Raw genomic sequence first — 13704 nt, 5'->3', positions numbered from 1 at the left:
AGTATACAATTAATCTTTAAAGATCAGTGACCAATTTGAGATTTGTTTTATCCCCAAATGTGTTCAACAAGACACAAGTGCAAGACTACAGAGTAACTGAACACAGGCAAAATAATCTTGATTGCACTGCCAACAAGTGTGAATGTGCAGCAGCCAGCAGTTACTGTTGAGTCTAGTCACGAGTGCAACACATTGTACCACAGGAAACCACAGCTGGTGTAGAAACCAAAGAGATCTGTGCAGTAATGTTTTTCCTACATACAAGATTTCATGTGGTGGTGATTCATTTTTTAAAAATTATTATGGCATAAATAATTAAGACATTTCAAATAGTCGGTGAGATTCTTTATGGTTTTTTCTTGATCGCTTACATAATATAACTGGGCCTATTAACTAAACATCTCAAACCATGACGCCATCTACCAAAAGACAGACCCATTTCCCAAAACTACTATTCCCCTGTTTTCACTCATGTGCTCATTTTAATTAACCCAAGTCATCACAGCTGGAACCCAATTAACACACAATTCCCCAGGTGGAAACACTAAAAGCTGAAATGGTTCGCACATCAATCAGAGCCGCAGGATGGATAGATAACAGGGCCATGGGTCATTTTACTTGTTTTGGAACAATGGATCCACAAAGACCTGAGGCAGAAAACATGTGATTTCTACTATAGCACATTGAGAAATTAAACATTTTGTATACAAATGTATACATATGTCTTATTGTGTTCATCATCGAGGTTCTGGGGAAAAACCATAAGCACCATTATTAACTGCAGTATCAGGTTTTCACGGTAGTGTTTTGAATTGATCTCAGCAATGTGTAATGGCTGTTTTGTAGTTTATGTGTATTTGATATGTATTTTTATTCTATGTTCTGTAAGATTACACAGTTATGAGTGGAGAGTTTTGTTTTGATGCGGAAGCTTGTTAAGATGAGTGTGCATTTATGTAATTTGTGTTTAGAGTTTTGGGGAAATGGAGCCTAATAATTTCAAGAAATATGTTTTGGCGGTCGAGAGGAACTGTACTGCGCCTGCGCGTCTGGGTGACGTCACAGGTGCGGTTGGACAACGATGAGCTTCCTGACTCTTCCCCCCAGCTGACTGAACAAGCTGAACTGGCTCAGAAATCATATGACTTCCTCAGGCACAAGTGCCCGGTGCTCTATTGACGCAGGTCGTTCACTGACATGGCGATAACACTGTGTGCTGTTTTTCTACTTATTGCTTCTATTCACGCCTGTGGTGAGTAATGGTACAGTCTGTTAAGATGTGTGTCCGGTTTAAAGTGCATTGTGCTGTGTAAACTCTGCAGCAGCCTCCTCTGTTTTGTCCCATGCATCTACACAGCACCTCCTGATTTATCAATAACATTTCTGATGCTGTTTTACATCAGGATTTTGATACCTTTACACTTTTTTTTTTCATAATAATCTCTCATGGCATTCTCTAAGACTTTGCTTAAGTAATTTAAGTGGTAGGATAAATGACTGATCATAATGTAGAGCTGCAGTCAGAGTACGAATATTCAAATGTGTTACCAGAATTTGGCTGGTGCTAATTTTGTGCCCTGGCTGCAATGATTAGTCAAATAATGGTTAGTCGAGTAATCGCTAAGTCCTCAGTAAGGAAAAAAATGACAAAGTGCTGGGTTCAACTTTTCAAATGTGAGTATGAAACTTTTATGAGTTAATTGAAACTTTTATATGTCATACTTGGCAGTAAAACTTAGTATCTGGATTTTGGACTGCTGACCAGACAAAACACAACATTTGAAGACATCATCTTGGGCTCTAATTTTTCACTATTTTCTGACGTTTTATAGACAAAACGAGTATTCAAGGAAAAAATTGTCAGATTAATCGTTAATCCTTAGTTGCAGCCATTAAAACTTTATTACATACAGATAACATATAGGGCAAAAGGACAAAACAGGTATACACATCACAAACATGCATCAAAGAGGAAAAACTACATAAATAAATCTGAATTAAAAAAAAAAAAAGTCAAGTAATATTCAAAGAGGAAAATCAACATACAGTTTTAGTTGTATTTGAATTGGAAGAGATCCTAATGCAATTGATGTAGTGCCTCAATTCATATTTAAATACAATAAACTGATACTTTGTAAGAATAAAAACTAGATTTTTTTTTTTTAAAAAAAATCCACTACACTCATTTTGAAAGTTGTGATAACCCAATAATACATCTTTGAAGGCTGAGAGCTGTTGTCCAGCAGTAGAGGACATAAACAGACTTGTCTGTGTGTATAGATGGACAACTTTCCTTTGCCTCCTACTACGGAGACCACATGGTGCTGAAGAAGTCTCCAGAGAAAGCTGTGCTGTGGGGCTACGGCCCCGAGGGTGAAGAGGTCATCCTCTTCTTGTTAGGACCGGTAAACCAGAAAACCTCATCCACTGTGACAAAAGGTAAATACACCCAGTTGTTGTCAGGTGGGAAGTTTATGCAGACATCTGCAGGATACTGGATTGAAAAAGAGAACAAACTTAGTGATCCTGACGGTGGCAGAGACACCATTTTGTACCAGAGCCTCTGTTGTACAATGACTGGTGACATAGAGGAAGTGGCCTGAAAATCATGGTTTGGAAATGATTATCAGAATATTGTTTTTCAACTGTTTTGCATGTTTCATGTTTCCTGATTTTGCTTTTCATTATGGCAACTCATCTGCAGTTCTTAATCCCACTACTGAGTTTAAAACATCAGGATCGCTGTCTTACTGACTTGCATCCACTTTTTCCCTGGCAGAGCGTGTCTTCCACCTACAGTATATTAATTTGGTCACTTAATATTGTTGACAGTCCATGCATCGATTACTGCTGTTGTCATGAGTAATGTCCATAACACACACAGGCATCTGGCGAGTCACCCTTGACCCCGTTGAGGCCGGTGGTCCCTACAATGTGTCGGCATTTATTGGCAACAGCATAGCCTCTCTGACAGATGTGCTGTTTGGAGACGTTTGGCTGTGCGGAGGACAAAGCAACATGCTCTTTGAAGTATCTCAGGTAGACTGAGCTAGGTGTACACCTATCTGTTTAATATACTTGACCATGGTAACATACATGTGCAGTATAAGTCTTACTGCAGCGAATAACAAACACACAAAAAGCATAGAAAGTTGGAAAAGTGATTGTGTGATATTTATCTGAAATTGTGAGTGCAGCACAAAGCAACAGTATGTATGTTCAAATACATTTTAGCTTTTGATTAAAAACTAGTTTGGTGTAACATAATTGTGTGTATCAGTGCCAGAAAGATGACAACATCTGTAACATGCACTCGAACAACTTTCATCTGGTGCTAAAAAAGCAGAAAGCTGTGATGTGGCTGTAATAGTTTGAAAGTTTGCACAAATACATCAGTGACAGGAAGTATTCTTAGGGGGGAACTGTATTATTTGATTGTTTTGTGAACTTTCATGTATTTGTTAATCTCCAATAGCTTTTGAATAAATCAGAGGAGCTGGCCATCGCAGATAAGTATCCTCATGTGAGGACTTTCATGGTGGCCTTGAACCGGAGTGACACTGAGCTGAATGACCTGATTGAGGTGAAGTTTCCCTGGTCTGTGCCCACAGCAAGTACGAGAAGGATTCATTCATAGAATTGTTTCATGCATATATTATATTTGTTCCTACGTCATTTTCTTATGGTATAGTATAACAAGTATCGTGGAATCACATTTGGTAATTCATACTTTCTAATTATTTTTAAATATCAAGCATAGTGCTCTATCTAATCATGTGTTGTACCACCTGCTTGCATTCTGCTGATTGGTTAACAGGTTTGTGTGTTTCCAGATAATCTTCCTGGGTTCTCTGCAGTGTGCTGGCTCTTTGGCCGTTACTTGTATGATTACCTGAAGTACCCAATAGGATTGGTGGAGTCGTGTTGGGGAGGCACGCCAATCGAAGCGTGGTCATCTTCGAGAGCACTGCAGTACTGTGGACTAATGCCGACAGAAACCAAGTAAGGGTGTAGAGAAAACAGAGCAGTGATATGCATGGTGATAGATTTAAAAAGCTTTTCTAATTTTACTGCACTCGAGCAAGTGTAGTAACTCTTCTTATGCTCTCAATAGTTTGGTGTACTAACAAACTTTTAGTTTGCACTAACTGCACTGTTTCTACTTTCAGCATGTTTCCACCGCTCACCCACTTGGAGGACAATTCTGTCATGTGGAATTCGACGAGCATGTTTCCACCGCTCACCCACTTTGAGAACAATTCTGTCATGTGGAATTCGATGATCCACCCGTTACTCAACATGACCATCAAAGGAGCAATCTGGTACCAAGGTACAGTAAGTCTTCCTTCACAGTTATCAGATGTTCACTGTAGCCAAACACACTACATGCATTTATGAGACTTGTCCGCACTTTCAGGAGAGGCAAATACAGTATATCATGAAGACCAGTACAACTGTTCTTTCCCTGCTATGATTGATGATTGGAGGATGGCGTTTCACAAGGGCTCAGGAGGGCAGACCGCTATCGACTTCCCCTTCGGATTTGTCCAAGTATGTTAGTATTTGTGTTTTAATTTCCAGAAGAGAAACAAGTACTAATGGAAAGATAAAAACATCAAAAATGAAATATTCAATATAGTGCAGGTCTTGTCTTATAGTGCTTTCTTTATATAGTCACTTATATAGTCACTATATAGAGAGAGAGAAATCTGATCCATCATTTCTCTTTAATGCAGCTGTCCACTAACCAAAAAAGCGCCATATATGATGGCTTTCCAGACATCCGTTGGCACCAGACAGCCGACACAGGCTTTGCCCCAAACTTTCGGATGAAGAGGACATTCATGGCTGTGGCTATGGATTTGCCGGATGAAAAATCACCCTACGGCACGTAAGGATCTTGTTTATAGCACCTGAAATCTTAACAACACTGAAAAGCATTCAACTCCTGCTCGTACCTATGTGTGAGTTACACTTAGGAGCGCTTCAGATCCTGCAGGGATCATTAGCGTCTGTCTTGAGCTGTAGAGAATATCTGCATCACTTGACCGGTCAGCACCCTGTTTGCGGTGACTCTGTCAATCAGGCACCTGTGCATGCCTGTTCTAAGTAAATAAGACTTTTTAATCACTTATGTCCCAACTCCTTCTCATAGATTTGAACAACAATTCTTAAACTTGTCAGAATTCCACGTAAAACTCATTTGAGAGACAATTTCTGCTCCCATCACATGCTCGACCTGATTCAAATCTTTATCTTTGTACAAAATGCTGCATGCAAAGTTTCATCTGGAGCAAAGAACTCTCTCATCACATATGTTCAGACGCTCCAGATCCAGCTTCCTGTTAGTCCACAGATAGATTTTAAGATACTTATAAACATCTATAAAACCTGCTCCTCATATAAGTCGCTGGTAGAAATTTCACATCGACAGACTTCATAAATGTACCAAAAACTGAAACGTTACGTTACGTTAGTTTAAATAATATTTGACCTTCTGTTCAGGATCCATCCCCGTGACAAGCACGATGTAGCTAACAGACTGACATTGGGAGCAAAGGCAGTGGCTTATAATGACAAGGACGTGTCCTTCCTCGGACCATTTCCCAGCCAAATCATGTCCTCTAAAATGTTTGTCAGCATTACCTACAACCAGACAGTCTTTGTCAAACCATCTAAAGACATCTTTGAGGTAAGGCTGGCAGTGGAGTACTTGGTGTGAGTCAAGATTTCTGTCCCATATTCTGTTTTGATATGATCATTTCTTTCAAGACAAATGTCTTGCTAAATAAATCATTGAGCTCAAATCATTGCCTCTGCCTTATCCTGTGTTTTTTATCTAGATCTGTTGCTCGGAGAGTTTAGCTCCATGTGGGCCTAAGTCCAACTGGGTTCCAGCTCCCATCATCCTGTGGGATCATACTACCGTTGAGTTAGCTGCCATTTATTGTCCACATACTGATAAAGTAGTTGCTCTTCGATATGCATGGAGAGACTGGCCCTGTGACTTTAAAGCCTGTCCAATCTATAGTGCCACTAGTAATTTACCTGCACCTCCATTTGTTATTAACCGCAAAACAGCCAAAGGAACCATTTGGAAAAAGCACTGAACCAGAAACTAATTGTCACTCTGGCAAGAAACAAACCACTTTTGGAAATTTGCCATTAAAAAATGCCTATAAAACACTCTACACTGTTAAAACCAATGTCAATAATTGCTGGACTGTATGAATATAGTAGATCATGACAGAATGTTTTATTTGAACAAATGTTTATAGCACAAATGAGTCCTTTCGACTTGTATCATTTGCACAAATAAATGACAAATCAACAATTAAGTTTGTGTGGGTGTGTTGCATTCAAAACCAATGCTTTTACTTCAAAGAAAAACAGATGGAAATGCAGTCAAATTATTGATTAATCAAACATGATCAATAGTTGTTTCAATTGGAAAAATGTTACAACTGCAACATTAAGTAGGGTACCAACAGTTGATCACAAATAGTTGCCCATGAACCAAAACTTTTGGCATAATACAGTTTTTTTTTTTCCCAGTGTCATCCCAAAATAATGAAAAGGCCAATACTAATTATATTTGCAACATAATGTCAGCTTGAGTCATCGAGTAACAAATACAATTTTAAATACAGAGCAAGAAGCTAACTTGCTAGCCACATCCAGTATGTTGGCATCATCCATGCTAGCACACATCCCCAGTAATGCTTTGTCTGGGGCTTGCTAGAAGATGGCAGAATAAATATCATAGGTTTGAATTATTATCTACCTCTGTTTGACAAACACTGAATGTATATTGTTTGGAATTTTAAAAAATGTAAATCTGGTAAATAAAGAGTTCTTGATGAATACAATCCGTTATTTCAGAGGTGCTTTGGAGCAGAATCTCAGGAGCTGTAATAGGAGGTAGAGGGCTTCATGGTGGGGGAGGTCAGGTGGTGCTGATGAGAGGAACTAGGAGACTGTGGTGTCTGTCCTGAGGGAAAGATGGATAATTAGTGGCAGCTTCGCTATCAGTGTCATGCCGAGTAATCATGTTAGCATAAATACAAGAGATAACAAAATATTCTTATTATTATTGCATTATAATACTTGTTTTTTCAGCTAACCTACAGTAACCACTTACATTTATGATATATTATTTACACCAGAGGCCTAAAGGAGCATTTGATGGGGTGAGGAGGGCTATTCTCACACTCTCCAACAGAGCAAAGTATCACTGAGCAGCTCCACTGATATTTTGACAGCAGTTGAGGAAGAAAACTCAGTTTTTCATTTGTCTCCTCACCGAGGGATTCTACCCTGTGACCTCCTCACTACAAGCCAAGCTGTTAAACCTAAAGGCTACTGTGTCCTTCTGCCTTTCACATTCAATCATCAGACACGTTCTCTCTACAGCTGTGAAATGTTTTTCTTGTACATGAAAAATCAAGGTCCACCAGATGTAACAACAAAGATATGGGAAACCAGCTTTTAACAACCTGTGATGTGCTCCGTCTTTATGTTCTCGTCAAAGCCCTGGTGTCTCTGGTAGGCATCAAAGTTGACAGAGGCGTCGTCCTCTGACAGGCTGTGAGGAACTTGGCCATCACCAGGGCGACACACCTCAAAACGTATCCATCGGTAGCTGTATGAACATGATAACCAATGAGTACTTAAAATCAGCCAAAATTCATATGCATTAAGAAATCTAAACGCTAGTTGCATGCAAGATGCAAACAGGTTGGAAAATATGTTTCGGTGTGTAATCATGTAATTCAATGATCAATTTGTAAAATTCCTTTTTAGTCCCTGTCTGGGAAACACAATGAGCGAAAAATGTAGAAGCAATTAGAAATAAATAATAAATGTCTGCTAATTACTTGTTTATGAAAAGTTGGATCAGCATGTTTCAGATGACTAGACCTCAAATATTCCCAGTAGGTAGTTGACAGGAAGGCTGCACACTAGACAACCAGCCACTACTAAGCACTGGGCAAGTCATCTATTCTCTCCAATTTAAAAACAAATCTCAATTCTATTTTTATATGATAATCTACTGATCCACATTCAGTGAGCAGGGTGAATTTACTTGCTACACTTGCGTGCTCCAGGACAACTCTGGATCAGATTCTGGATGGTGGGGTGAGAGAAACCAAAGAAGTCTGCTCCTGATGGCACAATGGGCTCAACAGACTTGGAGCTAGGAGAAGGACATGTTGAATAAGTACATAATTATATTGAAAACGATATTATGCTATGTAACCACAAGCCTCTGTGATGAAGATGGTTACCTGACAGATGCAATGGTCATTAGTAGATTGGAGTGGCACGTCAGGGCAGAGGAGGCCACAATTGCATTCTGAGGATCTTCTTCAGGCACAATCTCAAACTGGGGGAACAATGTTGGAAATTTTAAAGCTCCTACATCCTAACATATCCTACAAACAAACACCCCATTGCAACTTAGTCATTCATACCATTTCAAACTGAACAAACAAAGAGATTTTGTCTGAAACTTTATCACCAGTGTACACTGCAGTTTTGCTCAATTGGACTGGAGAAGACCAAATGTCCTCTTTACGTTTAATTTTCTGTACTTAAAACAGATTTTTCTAACAACTTTGAAACAGATTTACTGCAGCTTTTGTGCCAGTTTTTCAGGGTGTGGATGTAACACATTCTACTGGATTAACTAAGGTTGCACAATTTGCGATGGTCAGTCATGCCGGCAAAACTCTCAGCCTCTGAAGACCAGGTGTAACGAAGCACATTGTTTGGCTGCATTTACCTCAGTATTAACACCCACATCAACACCATCTCCAACTCCACCTGCTCCACTCCAGAGCTCCTGGGCATGCAGCTCTGACCCCCCTCTTTTCTCAGTAAATCTAGCTGTGTGTGTGTACCTGTGGACCTGTTCCACCATCCTTGATTTGGCAGGTGTAGAGGCACTGCTGGTCAGGGTTTTTCATGCTAGCAAAGATTCGAGTGCTGCAGAAGCCCACTGGGTAGATGGCACACTCGTCATGGAACAACATTCTGTCTGTGATGATCTGAAGAGCAGTCAAAAGTTTGCATTTAGTAAAATGCATGTCATGGTTAGTGGTCAGCTTTAAGAGAGGCTTCATTTTACCCACATTTTTTGGTATTATATAGTTAATATTGATTTATTTAATCATTAGTTTACACTCATAATAGGCCGTTTGTTGTAGTTGTCTCAGCAAGAAGACTCGAACACTAATAACGTAAGTGTCTCAGTAAGATGTGCTAGTGAGTTGGCAGGTACAACAGACCTTTCTCACAGCAAACATTTAAACTTGTCAAAACTGGCAAACAGTCTCTGCTTCTCAATGTTCCCAAAAACTAAGACCTGTGGTGAAGCTGCCTTTCACAGTTTTGGAAAAACTCAATTTTTTTCTTCCACTAAACTATAAATGGGACGTTTGCTACATGTGAGTCATGTCAGACACTGACCTCTCCCAGACTGTAGACTGTTAATCCTCCCAGTACGATGGGAAAGACGGGACGACCAGATGAGTCCAGAGGGATGGGTTGCACCAGCTTCCGAGAGCCGTCTGCTAGTTTTCTCTTCTTAGACATTTTCTTTGGAACTGAAGAAACATGACAATAAAATACTGATGAACACACACATGAGTCACATTAATCCTGTTGCTCTCCCTTTAAGTCCCATCTATTTTTAATATGCATCTACATTAATACTTCATCGTAGTACTTACGTTCCTCCTTTCCGTTCTCTCGTCCTCGCTCTTTCCTTTCCTTCTTGGGTTTTTTAAGAGGTCCCTCGTCCCCTGTTGACACCACTGATGTAAGGTTATGCCCCCCGGACAGGCCTGAAGCCCCAGCTGAACCTGAGGTTAATGCAACAGGCGGCACAGCTGGATGAGAGCTTGATGCAGGTGTTGGCAGTATCTCTCCCTCTGACAAAGACTGGTACTGCAACAACGACTTCAGTAAGAACCTGGAAATGAAAATAAATATTAATAAAATTAGACTCCTGCTTTTTTTTTAATGTCACATGAAGTGAAAAATGTGCAAAATATGACTTGACCATCACAAAGCCGGTGGTGGGTCCTTGCTAAACACATTTTTAGACTCACCTGCGCTCCTCCTTTGCTCTCAGAAACTTCTCCTCTAAGTGGGCAACTTCATCACAAAGAGCTGCATTCTCCTGTTATTATCATTATAACACAAAGTATTAGAGCTGTGTATCTGAAAACATACAAATATTTGACACATACTTCCAACTTGGTAGTTCTATTCAGTAACAACCATAATGCAGAAAAAGAAATTTTCATAAATACACAGTTCACTCACAAATATCATGGCCCGAGCTGCTTTGCGCAGTCTCAGGTACTTGAGCCTGTACTTTTCATTCTGGTTTTTTCGCGGACCTCTCTTCATCTTTCCCTTATGCTCAAAGGAACTGGTGGGGGATGGGAAGGCGGGTCCCGAGGTACCTGAGCCAGAACTGGAGATGGTATTCTGCTGCGGGGAGCCGAGGAAAGACTGGGCAGTGAAGGCCTGCAGGGCCTGTTGACGCTCCTCATCAGTCTGTGAGAGGACAGAGGAGGAGAGAAAGACAAGAGATCTGTCGCTGTGCACCGGGAGAACCTGAGGCTTGTGCTGGTGTTGCCTCCAGGATACTGGATGAAAACACACTTAAATGCAGATGATAAAATAATAACAGATGTAGCTTATATTTAAAACTGCTATATGACAAACAATGAAAGTCACTGAAAACAAAAAAGTGCACAAGCTGAAATTATTTATACTCTGAATTTATCTCAGATCCATACAGATGCAGGAAAACATCTGTCTTTGCCAGGCTCTCACACTACTCAGCTTTGAAAGTGTAAACATAGGTACTACAGTAGTTATAGTATAAATAAGGAGTTATTAGTGCTTTGGAGTACTGCCACTATAACTGCGTTAGAGTGCCTTCTAGTCGTCTCTGCTATAAAATTCTGCTCTTCTGGGCCACACAGCTGCATTAGCATTACCCCCATGTCCTTGCATCTGCTTTAAAAAGACAGTAATTTAATAAATAGCACATATCCTGAGACATTACACCAGATAGCTTTCAATCGCCACTGCAAAAGCGACGCTGCACCCATCACATAATTATGTTGAGATGGGACTTTCAGCATCAATAAGTTTCATCTATATGACAGAATTACACTAGGCAGTGACGTGCATCGAACTACAGCTCTGTACCCAAGTCTTGTGTGAATAACAGCATCCCAGAATTTATCCATGACAAATAGTCAGGCATGAAAGGTCAAATGCATTTTCATTATCCCAGAACATATTTGAGGTTTAGTGTGAAATTGGCATTAGTGTCCCATAAAACTCACCAGCAGTGCAAAGACTCCGTTTCTGTTCTCAATCCTCTTGAATCTCCTGCTGCCTTTTTGTGTCTGAAACATAATGTGAGACTGAGGCCAATGCACGGGGCTGGAAAAGCCAAATTTGATTCCCAAAAAGCTGGAGGTCAATTTAGATCAGTTCATTATAAGATACATTAAGCTCAAGTGTGGTGCATCTAAGCACAAAGCATCCTTTTTCTGATTACAGCACATTAAATCTTCCCCTCTTTAATATGGTGAGGTGATGTAAAAGAAGCAGAATGGAAAATAATGGAGAAAGAAAAGATAATAATGGAAATAAAGATGAAGCATTTGTATCAACTGAACTAACACAAATGATGAGTGGGAGCGCAAGTTATTATACTCAACAGCAGGGGCTGCTGTCACACTGAGTCTCAAAAATCCTCCTTACCTCACGGTACATGACGGCCTCCAGACTTGATTTTGCGCTGCCAATGAGAGAACAGGATAAGAAGTAATTTTATAAAGTTTTGAGTTTTAAAAGGACAATCCTGAAACAACACACAAACACTTAGCCTCTTTGCACAAACTTGGTTTTCATGAATTTGTTTTAAAACTGTCCAACGTTAACGAGGAGCAATAAGATTGTAAATTACTTGCAATTCTGATTATCTCCAAAATACTTAAGAAACTTGACAATTAACATTTAAAAAAAATTCCCCACTATTCAACAGTTTAACTTTCATAAATGAGCACAAGGGCAAGAAGAAATGTAGCAAATTGTAAGAAATCTCTGTAGCCTACTTAGACTGAACGAGTCCCCTGTCGATGATTCTCTGTTTAATCTCCTTTATGTGCATGGGACGTCCTGCTTCCTCCAGCACAATCTACACGAGGAAGGGTAGAAACAGAAAACACTTACCAAACAAACAAATCTCACAGCAGTCGATTACTATCAGTACTATTACTAGAAATCACACTGAAATATGATGAATGAATGTCAGATACCTGGGCAGCATCGAGCCATGTGAGGTTTGGCTTCTCTGCAATTTCACTGGGTGGTTCGCTGCAAATAAAAACAGTTAAGCATCATCTAGTGTAATAGTATTATATAATTTTTGGCAACTCTTACACTATATGAAAATCGAGCATGTATGATTACAAATTTAAGTAAATAGTGAAGCTAATCCAGACTACAAAGAAATCATATATTGTCACATTTATAAATTCTACACAGTAAACTTAACAGTAAAACACAGCTTTTATCAACACAATGCATCCGTGATCCCTTGATACCAAAACCAAAGTTCAGGATTTTCCAGGTAAAACACTTGCTTACTGTTGTTCAGTTGTTGTTTGTAATAAGCTTGATATATATTCTGATTTATTTGCCAGTAGAGAGGAGTGCAAGCCTGAAACTATTTTCATTTGGCCACTTTGGGCAAATCTACACTATCTCAATAATAATGCTGCAGTCACACTCTGTGCTCCAGGCTGCTGAAATGTACACATAAGTTAAATCTTGCACAGTGTATCTTCTATATCTATAAGCAGTGAGCCCAGGCTGGATGTAAAAGTATAACATACATGCTATAAAATCACATTATGTTCAACAACCTCTCCAGAGTTTCAGCAGTCCCAGACAGACTTGCAATGCTATCCAGAGCAGGAAACAGAGAGTAGCTTCCCTGTCCATCAGCCTCCATCTCAGATTCAAAAGTGTTGAGTGACTCCATAGGAGACAGGGACGAGCCTCTGCCCTGTAGAGACATGAACATTCAATAGATAGTCCTCAGTCTGCAGGTGCCTGAACAACACACAGTAGCAACACTGACACACAGAAACCTGTTATTCTGTCATGTTGTAGCAAACAGTAGCACCTGCTAATTGCTAACAAATGCTTATAACATAACGGACAAGAGTAGCGGTTAGCTATAAAAAACACACGCATACACACACCTCGATTAAAGTGCAGCAAACGAGCTGAACCCACTCTATCAGTGCGTGCTCCGGGTTGTTTGTTTCCGTCGTGTATCAACCGGAAGCAATATTTTTTTTCTAGGATGGCGAAGTCAAGTCTATTCTCTGATTGGCTAAATCCTGATATCCGTACCCTAACCTTAACCAGTCCTATTTCTCATTTCTAAACCTAATCAACGAAGGCATTAAGTACTAGCCAATCAGAGGCAGAGTAGGGCGGGTCATTCCGTCGCCATCCTTGAAAAAAAAGTTTGACAAACGGAACCATCAGTCGTCCTCATCGCGTTGTTTACATGCAGAGAAGCTAAACGTCGTGAATACAGCTGCACTATGGAGCGTGTACAGCACAAATATTTTTGTGAGATGGTGCAAACAGCAA

At 39.9% G+C, this 13704-nt stretch overlaps 2 protein-coding genes across 3 annotated transcripts; one reads left to right on the top strand and one right to left on the bottom strand.

Annotated features, from left to right (window-relative positions):
• Positions 1–1077: 1077 nt before the first annotated feature.
• siae (sialic acid acetylesterase) lies at positions 1078–6338 on the top strand. The gene is made up of 10 exons (XM_042414464.1): positions 1078–1252; positions 2281–2439; positions 2885–3039; positions 3476–3614; positions 3834–4002; positions 4170–4330; positions 4418–4551; positions 4737–4891; positions 5506–5692; positions 5844–6338. Exons 1-10 carry the CDS (start codon positions 1198–1200, stop codon positions 6108–6110), a joined length of 1581 nt encoding a protein of 526 aa, XP_042270398.1. The 5' UTR covers positions 1078–1197; the 3' UTR covers positions 6111–6338.
• Positions 6233–13413, bottom strand: tbrg1 (transforming growth factor beta regulator 1). 2 transcript variants are annotated; one of them, XM_042414461.1, is made up of 15 exons: positions 13305–13413; positions 12963–13105; positions 12354–12411; positions 12150–12232; positions 11797–11833; positions 11373–11435; positions 10333–10569; positions 10116–10186; positions 9735–9976; positions 9472–9608; positions 8904–9050; positions 8289–8386; positions 8087–8197; positions 7497–7642; positions 6233–6991 (listed from the first exon to the last, which is right to left on the bottom strand). In XM_042414461.1, the coding sequence occupies exons 2-15, from the start codon at positions 13079–13081 to the stop codon at positions 6903–6905; spliced, it is 1638 nt and encodes a 545-aa protein (XP_042270395.1). In that variant the 5' UTR covers positions 13082–13105; positions 13305–13413; the 3' UTR covers positions 6233–6902. The 2 variants fall into 2 exon arrangements, with proteins under 2 accessions (XP_042270395.1, XP_042270396.1); XM_042414462.1 differs by lacking the exon at positions 13305–13413 and adding an exon at positions 13191–13259.
• Positions 13414–13704: the final 291 nt, after the last annotated feature.

The sequence above is a fragment of the Thunnus maccoyii genome, chromosome 6, assembly GCF_910596095.1.
Source record: "Thunnus maccoyii chromosome 6, fThuMac1.1, whole genome shotgun sequence".
Classification (NCBI taxonomy): domain Eukaryota; kingdom Metazoa; phylum Chordata; class Actinopteri; order Scombriformes; family Scombridae; genus Thunnus; species Thunnus maccoyii.
The sequence above is the reverse complement of the archived record's forward strand: the minus strand, read 5'-3'. Positions and strand labels throughout refer to the sequence as shown.